This window comes from Rattus norvegicus, chromosome 2 (genome assembly GCF_036323735.1).
Source record: "Rattus norvegicus strain BN/NHsdMcwi chromosome 2, GRCr8, whole genome shotgun sequence".
NCBI classification, from domain to species: Eukaryota; Metazoa; Chordata; class Mammalia; order Rodentia; family Muridae; genus Rattus; species Rattus norvegicus.
This window is the reverse complement of record NC_086020.1, coordinates 163,585,146-163,604,953: the sequence shown is the minus strand read 5'-3', so window position 1 is coordinate 163,604,953 and position 19,808 is coordinate 163,585,146. Positions and strand designations below refer to the sequence as shown.

The 19,808-nt window shown below is 36.8% G+C and overlaps 1 protein-coding gene across 7 annotated transcripts in view; it reads right to left on the bottom strand.

The window, feature by feature from the left end:
• Nucleotides 1-19,808, bottom strand: part of Fstl5 (follistatin-like 5) — a 668,565-nt gene that overhangs the window by 220,187 nt on the left and 428,570 nt on the right. For all 7 annotated transcript variants that reach the window (NM_001271195.1, XM_039102752.2, XM_039102749.2 and 4 more), the window contains exon 7: nucleotides 17,352-17,518. In NM_001271195.1, the coding sequence (NP_001258124.1) occupies nucleotides 17,352-17,518 (167 nt within the window). The remainder of the gene's footprint in view (nucleotides 1-17,351; nucleotides 17,519-19,808) is intronic.

Here is a 19,808-nt window from a genome sequence, read left to right as displayed (position 1 = left end):
TGTTCTATCATGTTCAGTAAATACCTGATGATCTACAGAAGCAAAATGTCATTCTTTTTAGTAAATCATTAGTTTTGATGGTTTCCTGTATTAGATTTCAGAGGAAAATATGCTGTGTTGAATTCTAAGGTAGTAAACACAAATCTTGTTAATTATTATTTGGTGTTTGCATCTTGTTATGCCAAGTTCAGTTGATACTCCAGGAAGTACTTCTTTTTTCTGAATGGAAATAGAGGTCAAATGGATCTGTGTGAGAGGCAAAGTGCACAGGGGAATTGGATTGACGGGATGGAGGGAAGGTTGTGGTTGGTATGTATTATGTGAAATAAGAATAATTTTTAAAAGAAAGAAGAATTTAATTAATTTTATATTAGGGATATAAACTAGGCTCTGTTACATATGTCTTATATATTTGGTTGTGAGCCTAGCCTTTAACGGCTGAGCCATCTCTCCAGCCCAACATATGTCTATTTTAAAAGGCAGAAATGTTTTTTCATGTATTGGTAGATTATGTATATTGTATAAAATGTATAAATAATTCTTTCCTTCTCTTCAGTCCAGTTATAAATCACAGCCCTTTATTATCCAGATATTAAGGGGAAGTACACTTTATACCACACTGATCAAAACAATACCCATATACAGACTGCAACCTGATCAGGGGGCACAGAACTGAGCATATGAATATACAAGAGCACAGGACTAACCACAAAATCATCCCCATTTAATCCAGTAAAAGGGTATTTCTCTGACAATAATAAGCCATATACAATAATAACAATTTTTAAAGAATTATGAAAACTATCATGTAAGAGTTACAATCAATGTCCAATGCATTTGTATTTAACACCTTAGTACATTATTTTCTATTTTATCTTTGTGAGCTTAGAGTTCCGTACCTAAATCATTTTATATCCTAACTTGTACTACAATCCAAAAGGCATCTTCTTAGACCTAAACACATTTTCTTAAATTTTAAACAACTTAAGGTTAACGTGAGACTAAAGGGTAAGGACCCTCCTGAAGTTCCCCAGATGCTTGTTGCTGGAAGCCCAGTAGACTCATGACCCTTCACCCTTTAAAACCCCAGCCTGCCAAATTCTACTCCCTTTCTGTCTGGCCATTTCTGCTGGGGCAGACTTCTAGCTAGTCTGTTCTGCTAAGACACCGCATCCTGAGGCACCCAGGACATCTGCTGCACACAGGTCAATAGTGGCATCCCAGGAGATCTGCTGCGGTCAGGGTATCTGACACTACAGCCTGAGACATCCCAGGACATCTGCTGCACACAGGGCAACTGGCATCCCAGGAGAACCCACTGCACAGAGGGCATCTGATACCACAGCCTGAGGCATCCCAGGAGATCTGCTACACACAGGGCAACTGGCATCTTAGGATAACCGCTGCATACAGGGCAACTGACAACGCAGCCTGAAGGCTCACTGATCCCCTGCACACAGGGCAAGTGAGCAACTGGTCACCAGCTTGTCTGTTCCCCTGAAGACACCACAGCTTGAAGGCATGCCAGGTGTTACTACTCTGTACGTAGGGAAACTGGGCAAATGACTCCACATTTTTAAATTTGGAAGAGATTAATTTTTCAATATTTCCTATCTACTGTCAGTGTATTATTCATTATCTCTAAAGGAACACACCATTTAGAAGAAAGCGTGTTATTGATAAATGCATTGAACCCCTATCTTGAATTCATAGAATAACTTATTAGAATAGACTCATATATAAGCTTAAAGAAGATTTAATTATTAAAAAAATCAGTTATGTATTATTATACAATCAATTATGTACATCAATTGTGTAGACTTATATATTATGTTTTTCTATTTTTATTATTATTAGATAATTTTATTTAAATTTCAAATATTATTCCCTTTCCTATTTTCCTGACCATAAGCCCCCTATTTCATCCCGTTCCCCTTCTACTATAAGGGTGTTGCCCTTCCCCACCACCTTCTTTCCTGCCTCCCCCTGACATTACCCTACACTGGGTGTTCCAACCTTGTTAGGACCAAGAGCTTCTCCTCCCAACAAAGCCATCCTCTGCTCCATATGCAGCTGAAGCCATAGGTCTGCACATGTGTAGTCTTTCGGTAATGGTTTAGTCCCTGGGAGCTCTGGTGGATTGGTATTGTTGTTCTTATGGGGTTGCAAGCCCCTTCAGCTCCTTCAATCCTTTCTCTAATTCCTCCAACAGGAACCCCATTCTCAGTTCAATGGTTTGCTGCTACCATTCGCCTCTATATTTTACATACTCTAGTTGAGCTTCTCAGGAGACAGCTATAATAGGCTCCTGTCAGAATACAATTATTGGCTTTAGTAGATTTAGTTTTAGTGGCTGTATACATATGGGCTGTATCCCTAGGTGGGGCAGGCTCTGAATGGCCATTCCTTCAGTCTCTGCTCCAAACTTTTTCTCCATATCCCCTCCTATGAATATTTTTGTTCCCACTTTTAAGAAGGATTGAGATATCTGCACTTTGGTTGTCCTTCTTCTTGAGCTTCGTGTGGTCTGTGGATTGTATCTTGGGTAATTCAAGCTTTTGTTTTAATATCCACTTATCTGTGAGTGCATACGAGCCTGTTTAGAGGTCACGCAGACTCTAAGAGAACACAAAATGCAAGCCTAGGCTACCATAGCTAGCAAAACTCTCAATTAATATAGACAGAGACACAGAAATATTATAGGTCAACACCAAATTCAAACAGTATCTATCTACCAATCTAGTCCTAAGAGGATCCTAGAAGGAAAACTGTAACACAAGAGAGATATCTACACCAAAGAAAAAACAAGATATTAAGCATCTCACAGGAAAGCCAAAAGGAGAGAACCAAATGCACATAAAGCCACCTATAAAAACAAACATAACAGGAACCAACAGTCTTTAATATCTCTCAATATTAATGGACACATCTCACCTATAAAAATATATAAGCTAACAGACTGAATAAGCAAACAAGATCCAGCATTTTATGGTATACAAGATACACACCTTAATTACAATGACAGACACTATCTCAGAGTAAAAGGATTTGAAAAGTTCTTCCAAGCAAATGGTCTGAAGCTTAAGTAGCCATCCTAATATCCAATAAATTAGAATTTCAACGAAAAATTATCAAACATTATGAGAAAGGACACTTCATATTCATCAAAGGAAACCCACAAAGAGAAAGTCTCAATTCTGAATATATATGCCCCAACTGCAAGGGTAACAACATTCATAAAAGAAAATTTTAATCCCACACAATAATATTGGGAAACTTGAAGAACCCACTCTCACTAATGGACAAGTCATTGAAACAGAAATTAAACAGAAACACAGTGAAACTAATAAAGGTTATGAGCTAAATAGATTTAACAGTTATCTACAGAACTTTTCAACCTATGACTAAAGAATATACCTTCTTCACAGAACCTCATGTTACCTTCTTCAAAATCAACCATATAATTGGTCACAAAACAACCTTCAACCAATTGAAATAATCCCATGCATCCTATCAGATCACCATGGTTTAAGGCTGGTCTTTAATAACAGCAAAAATGACAGAAAGTCCACATATACATGGAAACTGAACAACTATCTACTCAATGATAACTTGGTCAGGGAAGAAATTAAGAAAGAAAGAGAGGAAGAAAGAAAGAAAGAAAGAGAGAGAGAGAGAGAAAGAAAGGAAGAAAGAAATTAAAGACTTCCTGGAATTTAATGAAAATATAGACACATCATACACAAACCTATAGGACACAATGAAAGCACTATTAAGAGGAAAATTCATAGCATAAAGTGCCCTAGTAAAGAGATTGGAGAGATCTTATACTAGCAACTTAACATCATACCTAGGAGCTCTAGAACCAAAACAGGCTAACATACCCTAGAGGAGTAGAGGGCAGGAAATAGTCAAAACCAGGACTTAAATCAACAAAACAGAAACAAAGAGAATGATACAAAGAAACAAGAAAACCAAAAGGTGCTTCTTAGACAAAATCAACAAGACAGATAAATCCCTAGCCAAATTAACTAGAGGTCTCAGAGGCAGTATACAAATTAACAAATTCAGATGAAAAGGGAGCTATAACAACATAAAAGTAGGAAATTCAAAAAATCATCAGATTCTACCAAAAAAGCTTATACTCAACAAAACTGGAAAATCTAGATGAAATGAATGATTTCCTAGAAAGATACCACAAGCCAACGTGAAATCAAGAGCATGTAAATTATCTAAACAGGCTCATATCCCACAAGGAAATAGAAGTCATTAAAAACTTCCCAACCATTGCAGACTGGTAAAACCATTCTGGAAATCAGTCTGGAGGTTCCTCAGAAAATTGGACATTGAACTACCTGAGGATCCAGCTATACCTCTCTTGGGCATATACCCACAAGATGCCCCAACATATAAAAAAGACACGTGCTCCACGATGTTCATAGCAGCCTTATTTATAATAGCCAGAAGCTGGAAAGAACCCAGATGCCCTTCAACAAAGGAATGGATACAGAAAATGTGGTACATCTACACAATGGAATATTACTCAGCTATCAAAAACAATGCCTTTATGAAATTTATAGACAAATGGTTGGAACTGGAAAATATCATCCTGAGTGAGGTAACCCAATCACACAAAAACACACATGGTATGCACTCATTGATAAGTGGCTATTAGCCCAAATGCTTGAATTACCCTAGATGCATAGAACACATGAAACTCAAGACAGTTGATCAAAATGTGAATGCTTCACTCCTTCTTTAAAAGGGGAACAAGAATACCCTTGGCAGGGAAGAGAGAGGCAAAGATTAAAACAGAGACTGAAGGAACACCCATTCAGAGCCTGCCCCACATGTGGCCCATACATATACAGCCACCCAATTAGACAAGATGGATGAAGCAAAGAAGTGCAGGCCGACAGGAGCCAGATGTAGATCTCTCCTGAGAGACACAGCCAGAATACAGCAAATACAGAGGCGAATGCCAGCAGCAAACCACTGAACTGAGAATAGGACCCCCGTTGAAGGAATCAGAGAAAGAACTAGAAGAGCTTGAAGGTGCTCGAGACCCCTTATGAACAACAATGCCAAGCAACTAGAGCTTCCAGGGACTAAGCCACTACCTAAAGACTATACATGGACTGACCCTGGACTCTGACCTCATAGGTAGCATTGAATATCCTAGAAAGATCACCAGTGGAAGGGGAAGCCTTTGGTCCTGCTAAGACTGAACCTCCAGTGAACGTGATTGTTTTGGGGGGAGGGCGGCAATGGGGGAAGGGTGGGGAGGGGAACACCCATAAAGAAAGGGAGGGGGAGGGATTAGGGGGATGTTTGCCAGGAAACCGGGAAAGGGATTAACATTTGAAATGTAAATAAGAAATACTCAAGTTAATAAAAAAAATAAAATATTTAAAAAAAAGAAAAACAAAAAACTTCCCAACCAAAAGAAAGCCGAGGGCCAGGTGAATTTAGTGCGGAATTCAACCAGAACATTCAAGACTGAATACCAATATTCCTCAAACTATTCCAAAAAGAAGGAACAGAATGACTACTACCTAATTCATTCTATGAAGTCAAAATTACTCTGATACCTAAACCACATAAGAACACAAACAAAAAAGAGAACTTCAGAGCAATTTCAGTTATGAATATCGTGCAAAAATACTCAATAAAAGTCTTACAAACCAAATCCAAGAACACTTCAAAATCATTCACCACAATCAAGTAGGCTTCATCCCAGAGATATATGAAAATATATATGAAAATATATATGAAATATAACAATACATTAATGTAATCCCCTATATAATCAAACTCAAAGAACAAAATCACATGATCATTTCCTTAGATGCAGAAAAAGTATTTGAAAATACAACACCCCCTTCATGCTAAAAGTATTAGAGAGATCAGGAGTTCAAGGCCCATACCAAAATATAATAAAAGCAATTTACTGCAAACCAACAGCCAACATCAAAGTAAGTTGAGCTGAAACAGTACAATTAAAGTAGGGGACAAGACAAGGATGCCCACTCTCCCATATCTTTTCAATATAGTGCCCAAAGTGCTTGGTAGAAAAATAAGACAACAAATAGAGATCAAGGAGATACAAATTGGCAAAGAAGCAATAAAAGTATCACTATTTGCAGATGATATGACTAGAATACATAAGTGAATCCAAAAATTCTATCAGAGAACATCTCAAGCTAATAAACAACTTCAGCAATGTGACCAGATATAAAGTTAACTCAGATAAATCAGTAGCCTTCCTTTATTCAAATACTTAACAGGCTGAGAAAGATATTAGTGAAACAACTCCTCACGATAGCCACAAATAATATAAAATATCTTGGGTTAACCAAACATGTGAAAGATCTGTATGACAATAACTTCAAGTCTCAAGAAAGAAATCAAAGATCTCAAAAATTAGAGAGATCCCCAATGCTCATGGATTGGCAGAATTAACATAGCAATAACAGCCAATCTAAAATTCAAAGCAATCCCCATCTAAATCCCTACTGAATGCTTCAAAGACATGGAAAGAGCAATTCTCAAATTGACCTGGAAGGGTAAAAACCCAGAATTGCAAAAACAATTCTTAAAAAGAATTGCAGTATTGCTTGAGGACAGGGATGGTGATTCCCCCAAAAGCCCTTTTATTGTTGAGTATAGTTTTCCGCTATTCTGAGTTTTTTTTCTTTTGTTATTCCAAATGAGTCTGCAAATTGCTCTGTCTAACTCTATGAAGAATTGAGTAGGCATTTTGATGGGCATTGCATTGAATCTGTAGATTGCTTTTCACAAGATGGCCAACTTTAATATATTAATCCTTCCAATCTATGAGCATAGGAGGTTTTTCCATCTTCTGCTGTCTTCTTCAATTTCTTTCTTCAGACACTTGAAGTTCTTGTCATACAGATATTTCATGTGCTTGGTTAAATTCACACCGAGGTATTTTATATTATTTGGGCCCATTATAAAGGGTGTCCTTTCCCTAATTTCTTTCTCAGCCTGTTTATCCTTTGAGTAGAGGAAGGCTACTGATTTGTTTGAATTAATTTTATACCCAGCCACTTTGCTGAAGTTGTTTATCAGGCTTAGTAGTTCTCTGGTGGAACTTTTGGAGTAACTTAAGTATACTATCATATCATCTGCAAATAGTGATATGTTGACTTCTTCCTTTCCAATTTGTATCCCTTAGACCTCCTGGTGTTCTCTGATTGCTCTGCTAGGACTTTGAGTACTACATTGAATAAGTAGTGAAAAAATAGGCAGCCTTGTCTAATCCCTGATTTTAGTGGGATTGCTTCAAATTTCTTTCCTTTTTTTTTTTTTTTTATATTAGCCACTTTTTATATTAGCTATATATTGCTTTTACTATGCTTAGGTATAGGCATTGAATTCCTGATCTTTCCAGGACTTTTATTATGAAGGGGTGTTAATTTTGTCAAATGCTTTCTCAGTATGATCATGTGGTTTTTATCTTTGAGTTTGTTTATGTAGTAGATTACGTTGATGGATTTCCATATAACGAACCATTCATGCATCCCTGGGATGAAGCCTACTTGATCATGATGGATGATTATTTTGATTTGTCCTTCAGTTTGGTTTGCAAGAATCTTATTGAGTATTTTTGTGTCGATATTTATAAAGGAAATTGGTCTGAAGTTCTCTTTCTTTGTTGGGTATTTGTGTCATTTAGATATAATAGTAACTGTGGCTTCATAGAAGGAATTTGGTAGTTCTCTATCTATTTCTATTTAATGGAATAGTTTGAACAGTATTGGTATGAGGTTTTCTATGAAGGTCTGGTAGAATTTGACACTCTGCCCATCATTTGGTCCTGGGTTCTTCTTGGTTGGGAGACTTTTAATAACTGCTTCTATGTCCTTAGGAGTTATGGTGTTGTTTAGATGATTTATCTGCCCCTGATTTAACTTTGGTACCTAGAAAATTGTCCATTAACTCCAGATTTTCCAATTTTGTTGAATATAGGCTTTTGTAGAAGGATCTGATGATTTTTTGTGTTTCCTCAGATTCTGTTTTTATATTTCCCTTTTCATTTCTGATATTATACTCTTTGGAATATACCCAAAAGTTGCCCTACCACACCCCAGGGTCACGTGTTTCACAATGTTCATAGTGGTCTTGTTTGTGATTTCCAGAAGCTAGAAATAACCCCGATATCACACAATAGAAGAATGTATAGAGAAATTGTGGTTCATTTACACACTGGAATGCTATGCAGCTATTATAAATGAAGACATCCTTAATTTTGCAGGTAAACGGAAGGAACTAGAAAACATCATCCTGAGCAAGGTAAATCAGACCCAAAGGGACCTGTATATTATATACTCACTAATAAGTAAATATTAGCCCGAAAAAAGTATAGAATACCCAAGATACAGCCTACAGAACTCAAAAATGTCAGTATGCTGAAGGTCCCAAGTGAGGACACCTCAGTGCCACCTGGGAGGTAGAAGAAAGCAATCAAAAGAGGGAAGGAAGGGACCTGGGAAGGAAAGGGAACTGGAATGGTGGGGAGGGAAACATGATCTGGTATTAGATAAGGAAAAAGGACTGAAGCCCAGAGGGCCCCGCATAAAGAATGGAAAGAGGCAACCTCAGGAGGTATGAGGTAGATGGGATGCTCCAGAATGTACCAGAGACCTGGGAGGCAAGGGAGGACTCTAAGGGAGGAGTCTTATATGAAATTCCCTACAGTGGGGAGAGGGAACTTGTCCAGCCCAACTCCAGCAGAAAGACAGGATATCAAGGACTGAGGGATAGAGTTGCCATTCCACAGTCAAAACTCTTACCCATAATTTTTCCTATCTGAAAGAACTTCAGGGACAAAAATGGAGAAGAGCCTGAGGTAAAGGAAGTGCAACTGTAGCCCCAAAATTGGATCCATCTTCAGGGGATGCCCCAAGGTCTGACACTACTACTGAGGCTATGGAGTGCTCACAAAAAGGGGACTTTCATGACTGCCCTCTGAAAGCCCATCGAGCAACTGAAAGAATCAGATACAGATATTTGCACCCTACAAATGGACAGAACCTTCTGACCCCTGTGGTTGAATTAGGGAAAATCTAGAAGTTGAGGAGGAGGACAACCCTATAAGAGGACCAGTAGTCTCAATTAACCTGGATCCTAGAGATCATTCAGATACTGGACTATCAACCTGGAAGCATATACCAGCTGATATGAAGCCTCTAACACATATACAGCGGAGGACTGCCAAGTCTTGTTTCATTCAGATAAGATGCACCTAATCCTCAAGAGACTGAAGACCCCAGGAAGTTTAGAAGTCTAGGGTAGCAGATGGGGGGTTGGGAACATCTTAGTTGAGATAGGGGGCAGGGAACAGGTATGGGATTCAGAACAGTCAGAGGGTAGCCAGGGAGGAGAATATAATCTGTAGTGTTAAAAAAAAATACTATTCCCTTAAAAAAAAGAGAGACTGAACATGCAAATTAGAAAGTGGTTTCCCATTGCTCCAAATGTTAAAGTTAGGTGGCATAGTTAGCATATTCTACTAGTAGAATCTTCCCAATAAATTGCAGGAGCTTGGTATGACTTTCAAAACTACTATACATATTGTTGAAGCACTTATAAATAGCTTTAAAATCTATACTATGTATGTGATGACTTAAAATTCTTCCACACGATACCAATTTTATTATTTCTATATATAACCTTTCTAGACTGCTCTCACTAATGTAGTTGCTTGTGTTAGAACTTTGTTTCTCTCTCTACAACTTAAAATCTGTTTAATTGCCACAACTAGTGACAGAATCTGCTCTGTTTGCAGATGTGAGCTTCAGTTGCTTGTAACCCACCTGTGATAGGTTTCAGTGAAATACTTTTCTTTAAATGAGGAGCAACTCTGTGACAAGTAACATAAACACATTTTTAAAATGGGACTATCATAAGAATGATCATGGCTAATAATTTTACCTAATGCTTTCACCTACATCTGGTAAGAGGCTCCCATCCACTACATTTCTCTATTTGACTTCTCATCTTGACTTAGATGTCCTTGGATGTGATGTAAACAATTATGAGACTGGGTATTCTGTTTCTTCCGATCTCACAGGAAGAATTAATCTTTTTCACCAATGAGTTGTTGCCTCCTGTCATATTCCAATGCATAACACTTGCTTTCTAGTTTCTTTCTGTGCCTAGTTCATTAAATGTTTCTGTCATGTGAAAGCGTGTTGATTTGGTGGATTCTACCTTATTAGCATAATAATAACAATAATAATGATAATAATCCTTAAGACAAGGAAATATAGTAGAGAAACTAAGTAGACATTTCCAAAAAGAAAATATACAAATGACATTACAGATGTCTTGAAGCTCGATAATATTAATAGAAAGTGCAAATTGGAAACATAAAAGGGGCTCAGAGAGATGGCTCTTGAATGGAGACAAACTTGGAAAAGTGGCTTCAGTCTCTGCTACTCATACAGAGGGAAGGAGATAACTGACTTCAGAAAGTTGTCTTCTGCCTTCCAAAGAAGCTCCAGGGTGCATGCAGACACTGATGCATCATATGCACTCAATAATAACAATGAAAGATACAATAATAAAAATGTAAGTATTATTTCCTACATTAGGATGACCATTGCTCAATTAAAAAGATAAATAAAAACAGAATGATTAGTCAAAAATATATATCAACTGGAATCTATGGACACTTTCTTGCAATACAACACAGTATGTACTATAAATGATTGTATACAAGTTTTTCGGTGATTATAAAATAAATTATCATATCAACAGTCAATCCCATTTTGAGAGTACATACCAAATAATTGTAATCATTAAATCAAAATGTATTTATTTGCTAATGTACATTTCAATGTAGCCAAGTGTACTTACTAGTTTTATGTATCAACTTGACACAGTTAGAGTAATCAGAAAAGAAGGAGTCTCAGTTTCCATGAGACCCAACTGTAAGGCATTTTCTGAATTAGTGATCAATGCAGGAGGGCCCAGCCCATGGTGGGTGGTGTTACTCCTGGGATGATAGTCCTACATTCTATAAGAAAGAAAGCTTATCAATCCCTGAGTAGCAAGCCAGTAAGCAAGTCCGTGGACTCTGCATCAACTCCTGTCTTGCCTTGTTTGCGTCCCTATCCTGACTTCCTTTGCTTATGAGCAGCAATGTGGCAGTATAAGCTCAGTAAACCGTTGTGTTTTATCAGAGCAATAGGAAAACCTTAACTAAAACACCACGGTAAAGAAATTATTAAGTAGATGAAAGGAAGAAGACATACCATTATTAATTCTTATAATAAGCAACATTGATAAAACTGAAGGTCATTATGCTTAGGGAAATAAGGCAGTCACAAAGAAAAATCTCCACATGATCCCACTTTATAAGGAAGCTACAAAAGTCAAGATCATAGATATAGTGCAGAATAATGGCCTCTGTGGACTATGGGAGGAAAATGACTTATAACCAGTGGTCTGTTATGAAAGATAAATAAGTTCTAGGAATGTGTTGTAAAATAGTGTGCCTATTGTTAACAAGACTTTATTGTGCACTTAAAATTTTAGGAAGATTGATCTTGCACTACACTTTTTCACCACAATGGAAAGGATAAAAAAAAAGTATACAATAGAAATTTGTAGCCTTCAGCCTTCTTTCCGCATGAATCCACGTAACTTTAAGAAGAAATCCAAAATAAATAAAGTAGGGCAGGGAGCAGTTATGGATTTGTTGTGAACTGAAATTTATAGAATTTGCGTTGATTTCTCCTTAAGTAAGGTAATGCAAAATGATTTTAAAAATCTGTAATGATCTATCTGGAAGTGTGTAATGCCCCTGCAATTGAGACATCCATTACAATATGCCTCAGTATTCTCATTATCAGGAACCTCTTCCAGGGCAGAAAAAATATCATTCATATGTATGTATGTATATATATATATATATACATATACATATATATATATCAGACTAATTGGCTCATGAATGTAAACATGACATAATGTTTTATACATACAGGAGTTAGAAGACAATGTTTCAGACCATGAGCATTCTGCAACAACTTATAAATAGCCTCAATGGAATCAGAGAAATCAATAACTCAGGTCAATGATAGTCAATAAAATATTAGCTACTAAAGACAGAAAAGAGAATAACTGAATCCCAATTCAGCTCATGCTGACAGGTGACAATCAGCAGAGATGATCACCAAACAGATACTCAGTTGCCCAGAGGCATATATTTGATCTGATTCAAATTTTGAAAAGCTATCCAGGGAATGATAAATCATGAAATCTACACGTGAACCCAGTATTCCTGCAGGAAATTAGTACATTTGCATTTTTTATTTTCCCAAACAAAATACAAAATGATTTTATACTTCCTTTTGAAAGTGTATACATTCTACTTAAGCTAGTTTATTTGATAGGTGGATTAAATTCTGTGCCCATAGGGTGAAAAAATAATAATTCATGGGAAAAAATGCACCCACAGGCAATTGGGGAGGGTGCAAAGAGGAAAGTCTTGTTAAACAAACCAAGCACATGAACACATGAGTTCTTTTTCAATTTAGCACAGAAAATAAATCGTGTTTAGTGTTGCTAAGGCTTAAACCAGATGGATAATCATATTTAACCTGTGCACAAAACAAACAAAATAGATAGTATAAATTAGAGTATTATGGGTCCTTTTTAAATGGTCTTGTTTAGGATGATAAAGCTTTCTCATTGGCATCAACATATATCTCCCCGTTTCACATCAGTAACACAAGGGGGAAATGACATGTGCCTAGCTACATCATCACTTTCATTCACTTCCAAGCAATGCTTACTGTAATTATTGTAACATATTGTCTATCTATAAACATGTGATAGTTCCAGACTCTTTCAGAAGCAGAGATAAACTTACACCTGTTTTGTGATGTTTAATGTAGAATCTAGGCTATTAAAGTACATTTTGGTAGTTATAGCTATTACAGTATTCACATATTCTGATATGTCATTAAAGATGAAAGCCAGGATCCCGGGTATGATATAAGACTTAGCTTCAGGGCAACCATTCCAGCAGTGTCTTTGCACTCTCTTGTGCTCAGATGTCTATAACCCTTGACATAATTTAGATTGATATACAGAGCAAGATGTTGAAAGAATAAATGTTCAAGGAATAGATATGCACAAAGTTTATGGATATAATTTGCATGTAATTTTGTCAGTTCCAGCATTTGACACCACTGAAATAATCCACAGTATCCTTTGTAGCAAAATGACTTAATGCACTATTCAAAATAATTTGAATGTCATGCCATTAAAAGGCCACATCTAGAGTGCAATGCATAACATGAAGGCTTTTGAATAAGTATTTTATACTTACAGTAAAAATATGTATTCATAGAATATAAGTCTAAGTTTACCTGAATATTCATTTTTTATCTACTAACCTGTTCTGTAAAGTGAAGGTTATATTAATATAAATTATATCACCTTTTATTCTATATTTTATGAAAGCATTTTGTCTCTATATATAATCAGCATTGTCATGTTGCATTTGGCTTCTTGTAAAGGTAGAAAATTATTTATACATATATATTATATTATTATATTATATTATATTATAGCCATTTTACATAGTACTGAATTTACAAGAATCTACTATTTATATTTATACTAAAGTTTAACTATATTGAATTAATTCTTTATTATAAAAAATGGCAAACTAGAATTTTAATCTGAGTAGTACAATATAATTTTACTTCAATGTTTAGTGTATGTGAGAATAAAATGTATATTAATAAATAGCAAATTAGCCATTGATAGTATAAATAAGATACATAGACGACTGTGTGTGGTTGATAAATCCATTGTTTCTAAACTAAAATGAAACAGTGTAAAAATTATGGTCTCTAAGGGATTGCTGGTGGTGATTATTCTACTTTTAGCCCCTACAGTTGCTATATAGTGAGTGTTCAGTTCTCAGTTATGTCATGTCTGTCTCCCCATTCATCATCTGCCCACCTATTTCCTGAAGATGTCAGCCTCACTTCTGTTTACTCATTTTTCCAAACCTAGGTAACTTAAAAACCAAAAACATTGGTTAGCATTTGCAAGAATTTGGCCAGAAGTTGAAGTGAGGATGCACACAAATCCATTCAGCTTAATGAATACAATGACCTCTTTGATGGTTTGTATATGTTCGTCCCAGTGAATGGAACTATTAGAAGGTGTGGCCTTGTTGAAATAGATGGGTCACTTTGAGCATGGGCTTAAGACCCTCATCCTATCCACCTGGAAGCCAGTATCTGCTAGCAGACTTGAGATGAAGATTATAGAACTCAGCTCCTCCTACACTATGCCATTCTGGAAGTTGCTCATGTTCCTGCCTTAATGAGAATGGACTGAACCTCTGAACCTGTAAGTCAACCTCAATTAAATGTTGTCTGTAATAAGAGTTGCCCTGTCATGGTATCTGTTCACAGCAAGAAAACCCAAACTAAGACAGAAAATGGTACCAAGTGTTGGGTATTGCTGTGATAGGCCGGGTCATGCTTTTGTTTGGAAGAATGTGGATTTTGGAAAGCAGTGGAATGCCTTAAATGGGTCTTAATGGGTCATCCTAGTAAAAATAAGGAAGAATTTGTTGCTGAGAGTAACCTGAACTGTGATGACTTGGCCCAAGATGTTTCAGAGAAGAATTTCAGTATGTGCAATAAAGACTGTTTTTGTGGCATTTTGGAGAATAATGAGGCTACTTTTGCCCTTGTCTGAAGAGTCTACCTGAGGTAAAGGTGAAGAGACTCAGATTAATTACATTGACAAAGGACATCTCAAAAAAGCTCAACAAAGACTTTGCTCTCTGGTTAAATCTCATGAAGTGTGTTTTTGAGCAAGTATAGCAAGCTTAGAAAGGAAAGAGATAAAATATATGGTTCAAATATTAAAAAGGTCACCAGGAAGAGAAATGGAACTGAATCCTTTGTTTTAGGAGAAAACAGGTAGGAAGCAAAACACCACCCAACTAAATTTAGATCCAGGCATGGTGGTGCACTCCTTTAATCCCAGGAGAGAAAGATAAACAGATCTCTGAGTTCAAGGCCAGCCTGGGACAGCCAGTTTTAGGTGAAGAAAAGCTTAAATCCAGGAATGGTGGTACATGCCTTTAATCCCAGCATTACAGGAGACAGGGCCATGCATATCTCTGAGCTCAAGGTCAATCTATAGAGCAAATTTCAGGAAAGTCAAGCTTAGACAGAGAGGGAGTTGGAAAACAAAACAAAACAAAACAAAACAAAAACAAAAAAAACCTTGTAATAGAATTGGGCTTGGGGGATGTTCCAGTCCTAGCAAGCAGCAAAAATCCAGCAGCTTTGGCCATGAGTCTCTGTCCTTAGATTAGAAGGGACTACTGGGACAGTTGATGCTGGTCAGCTGGAGCTAAGAAATTAGCAGTGACTAAAAAGAAACCAGCATCATTGAAGTGAAATATTTCTGGGAGGGGGGTGTTTTCTGAGAGCACAAAGAAGCTGTGTTCCAGAGATAGCCGAGGATGTACCTCATGCTGCAACTGTACTTGGTAATGTGTAAGAGTCATCCAGGTGATACTGGTTTTGAAGCACGAAGGGGTCATGAAGAGCAACTGACCTTGTATTGTGAGAGGTAAGTTCGAGAGGTCACAGAACCTACTAAGAATCTCCTCCTATATTAATAAATAAACATAATATCCAGCTACCTTCTAATTATACATCCTCATACCCATAGCAGCATTTTCCTTTCAGCCTTAGTCAGAGAAGCTTCTCTTTGCAACTCTGGTTTAAGAAAAGGAAACTCAATTGCAGAGAATAAGCTGACTAGAGAGGTGGGAATATATATTGCACTCATTCACCCCAAGTCTCAGGTAATATTGTGGAAGAGAATGTGTGTAAAAGCCAGAGACCTGGAAAACTGCTCTGAAATAGTATCGTCTACATATGACAAAATGGTGTACCTATGAACTCTCAATGACTGTGGCTGCCTGAACAAGACCTTCAAATGACTCAACTGGTCAATATCACAGTATGGATAGGGCAAGGACTCAAAAATAATCCAGCCCTAGTTGAGAAGTTACAGGCCTTTAGAAATTGCTGAAGGGAAAGAGAGTTGGTAGGATTTTAGGGATATGGCACCTGGTAAATTGTCATTTTCTGATGGTCAGCTGAAAACGTGCCTGTAAGCAGCACTAAATCCTTCAGGATAAGTGTGTGTGTGTGTGTGTGTGTGTGTGTGTGTGTGTGTGTGTGTGTATGTAACAGTACACAAAGACATGAAGTTGAATAGCACATATGGGGGTTGGTAGTGGTTGTAGAGTAGAATTGAGGGGTATATAAAATTAAAATGCCTTCATATATATGAAATTATCAGGAGTAAAATAAAAACTATTCAAAAAATAAAGATCAATAATTTGAAATAGAACTCCACTTCAATTCCACATAATCCCCTATTGCAAATTCATTTCTTCAGAGAAAGTCGTGCTATCAGACACATGCAAACACACGTTCTTCTAGAATGTACTCCCTAAGTATCTGGGACTTATTAACAAGTGCACAACACACAATAACTTAAAGCATTTCTTAAGAGTCAGTATATGTATTTTAGAAGTACAAAAGGTACACAAAGGTATCCCCTAGATACATATCTGCCTTCCAGAACTCATCCCTAGTACCATTATAGACTGGAAATCCATTCTGAGAGTGACCTATAGATATGTTGCATAAATCAGCAATATAAATTTCTAACTTAATAGACACATTTAATACTAAAGAAATATGTATTTTACAAAACATAATTCATATTTTTATGTAACTTAATATTATTCCTCCCTAATAACTTTTACTAACTCTAAGCAAACACACACACAGGCATTCACATGCACTCTCGCACACACATGCACCATAAACTCAAGTACATTACCATACTTCTTATGTGTGTGGAAGTATTAACATTTTATTCTTGAACTCAGAACATGCACAATTTCATCCATGCAAATTTGAGCTTAAATTACTGTGTTTACTGAAATAATTATTAAATGTGGTTTTACTAGGGAGACAATTTGCATTTTAAACCTAAAGAGATATTTATAAAAATGTTGGGATGATATATTCTCTCACTAATGCACTACTACATAATCTTACTATACCAATATAAATTATTTGCATAATTACAGATGCTCTGTTGGGTACCTAACAACTGGTAGAATGGATATACAATCTTTTAATAACTCTTTTCTACTTTGTATCCAGATTGATTTAGCTCACCAGATACCACAGAGCCTGAGGTAAACCATGCAAGATGCACACACTGGATATCCTGTTTCACGGTGTACTCACATTGATGTCTTCCAAATCTAAATTATTTAGAACAATGTTGTTCCTCTTCCATATGATAGGGGGTCTCAGTGTTCCCACAACGGCACAGCTCAGAACAGCACTCTGTCCCACGGTGGCTGCGGTAATGCTTACTCTCTGATCTTCGGGCAGACTCAACTGGATCACCTCTGCAGTGATAAAGCGTCAGTAAATTATTGGCGAGTAGGTTATTTTCCAGCATTAATTAGTATGAAGGTTTTGAATAGATGTGACTTTAGCTTTTAATTTGAATAACAGAGAAAAAAATGAAATGAGGAAAGGAGTAAATTGTTTCAATTAAAGGTCAAAATGACATTTCAATTTAGTTGATTGACAAGCATCTTCATGAGGAAATGAACTGCTAAACATGAAATGAATATCCAAAGGAGAGCTAAAATAAGCCTGGCAAACGGCACCTGAAAAAAGAAATAAATTATTTAACTACCAATTCGACACATACTGTGTCATCAGCACTGAAATAAAATAATGCTGTTTATTGTTTGTTGTCTATTGTATTTATACTATACAAGAGGTGAGATCCTTGTGGCCCAGCCTCAGAGAAGAGTTGCAGAGCTGAATGGGAAAGATACATCATTAAGCAAGAAACCATAAATAGACTCTAAAAAAGTAGATTTATTTGGGAGGTTGTAAGAGTAGAAAAAAAAAAAAACACCTCAAATTTCACCGATCACAGACTAATGAAATGGCATTGTGTCTTTTTTCTCTCTTTGAGTGTTGATACAGTATAGTCATTTCTGCTTTTTTAATTTTATACGTAAACATTTCTTGTGCCTAATACTTATATGAGTGACAATGACTAATGCAGAGGCATTAGCACATTTTTTGAAAATCTAAATGTGCTTTTTCTCTTTTCTGTCAATCTTCACCAGTTAAAATTAACGGACGGTCAGTGACTCCCATTTTTGCACCCATGTGGATCTCCCTCCCCCTGTCTCTATGAGGGTGCTGACCCACCAACTCCTGCCTCAGTGGTCTAGCGTTCTCCTATCCTGGGTCATTAAACCTTCGCAGAACCACGGGGCCCCCTTCCCAATGATGCCAGACAATGCCATCCTCTGCTACATTTCCAGCTGGAGTCACGGGTACGCCATGTACTCTTTGGTGGGTGGTTTAGTCCCTGGGATCTTTGGGGGGTCTCGTTTGATATTGTTCTTCCTACTGGGTTGCAAACTTCTTCAGTTCCTACAGTCCTTGCCCTAACTTCCCCATTTGGAGACCCCTTGCTCAGTCCAATGTTTGGCTGTGTACATCTGCATCTGTATTTGTCCGGCTCTGGCAGAGCCTCTCTTGGGGGATAGCTATACCAGGCTCCTGTGCGTAAGCACTGATTGACATCAACAATAGAGTCTTGGTTTGTTGTTTGCAAATGGGATGGATCCCTAGGTAGGGCAGTCTCTGGATTGCCTTTCCTTAATTCTCCACTCCACTCTTTGTACCTGCATTTGTTTTTGATAGAAAGAATTCTGGATTAATATTTTGGAGGTGGGTAGGTAGCCCACTGGATATGGTCTCTACAAGTTCTAATTTGAACTGGTGTAGTAACTGTAATTTCTCCCCAGATACCTCTCATCTGTTCTCACCATTCAAGGTTCAATTTTTTTCTTAGTTCTGTTCTTTTAACTTTATCTGTCTTGAGGAGAAAAACAAGTGAATTTTATATGCTTTAACCATTCAACAGTGGACGTTGGGAGTTTGGTACCATCATCACTCTCAATACTGCTAGTGGCATGATTTTACATTAGAAGAATAGGGCAGACATGATACCTACATCATCCCTATGCCCGTGGGAAGGGCTCATGCTAAATGATTTATGTGACATTAAGCACAGACCTACACACGAATAACTGGGGAAGTCAGAAATAGACAAACTTCTATTCTATTACACAGTATCTTATATCCAAGACAAGAAGAATTGTTACTTAGGGTCTTAGTATTTTCCATTATTCAAAAAGTGGGTAAAATAGTCTTTAAACTAAAAGCTTTTATTATAGAGATTCAATCCAATATCTTCTTTTTAAATTACATCAGAAACACTGAAAAATACATAACAATTACGTTGCTGAGTCATTCGTATAGACACTTTAATTTTTCTCAAGATGCACTGATATTTGCAATTTTCTGATGCTTCCTGAATAACAGAAGCATGAGAATATTTTCCATCTCTTATTCTTCAATATAGGTGCTTCCAAATGTGTTACATGTATATGTATGCACACACACACACATGCACACATACCTATAATATATACAAACACATGAATATGCATGAACCCATGGTGAAATATACAAATACATATGAATAAGCACAACTAGTGGTTTTTATCCTGATTATGAATAGAAATAGTGTGAAATTTCCAGATAATTGTTTAAAACCAGAATATTTTAAACATGAAACATGGATATCATAATAACTATTAA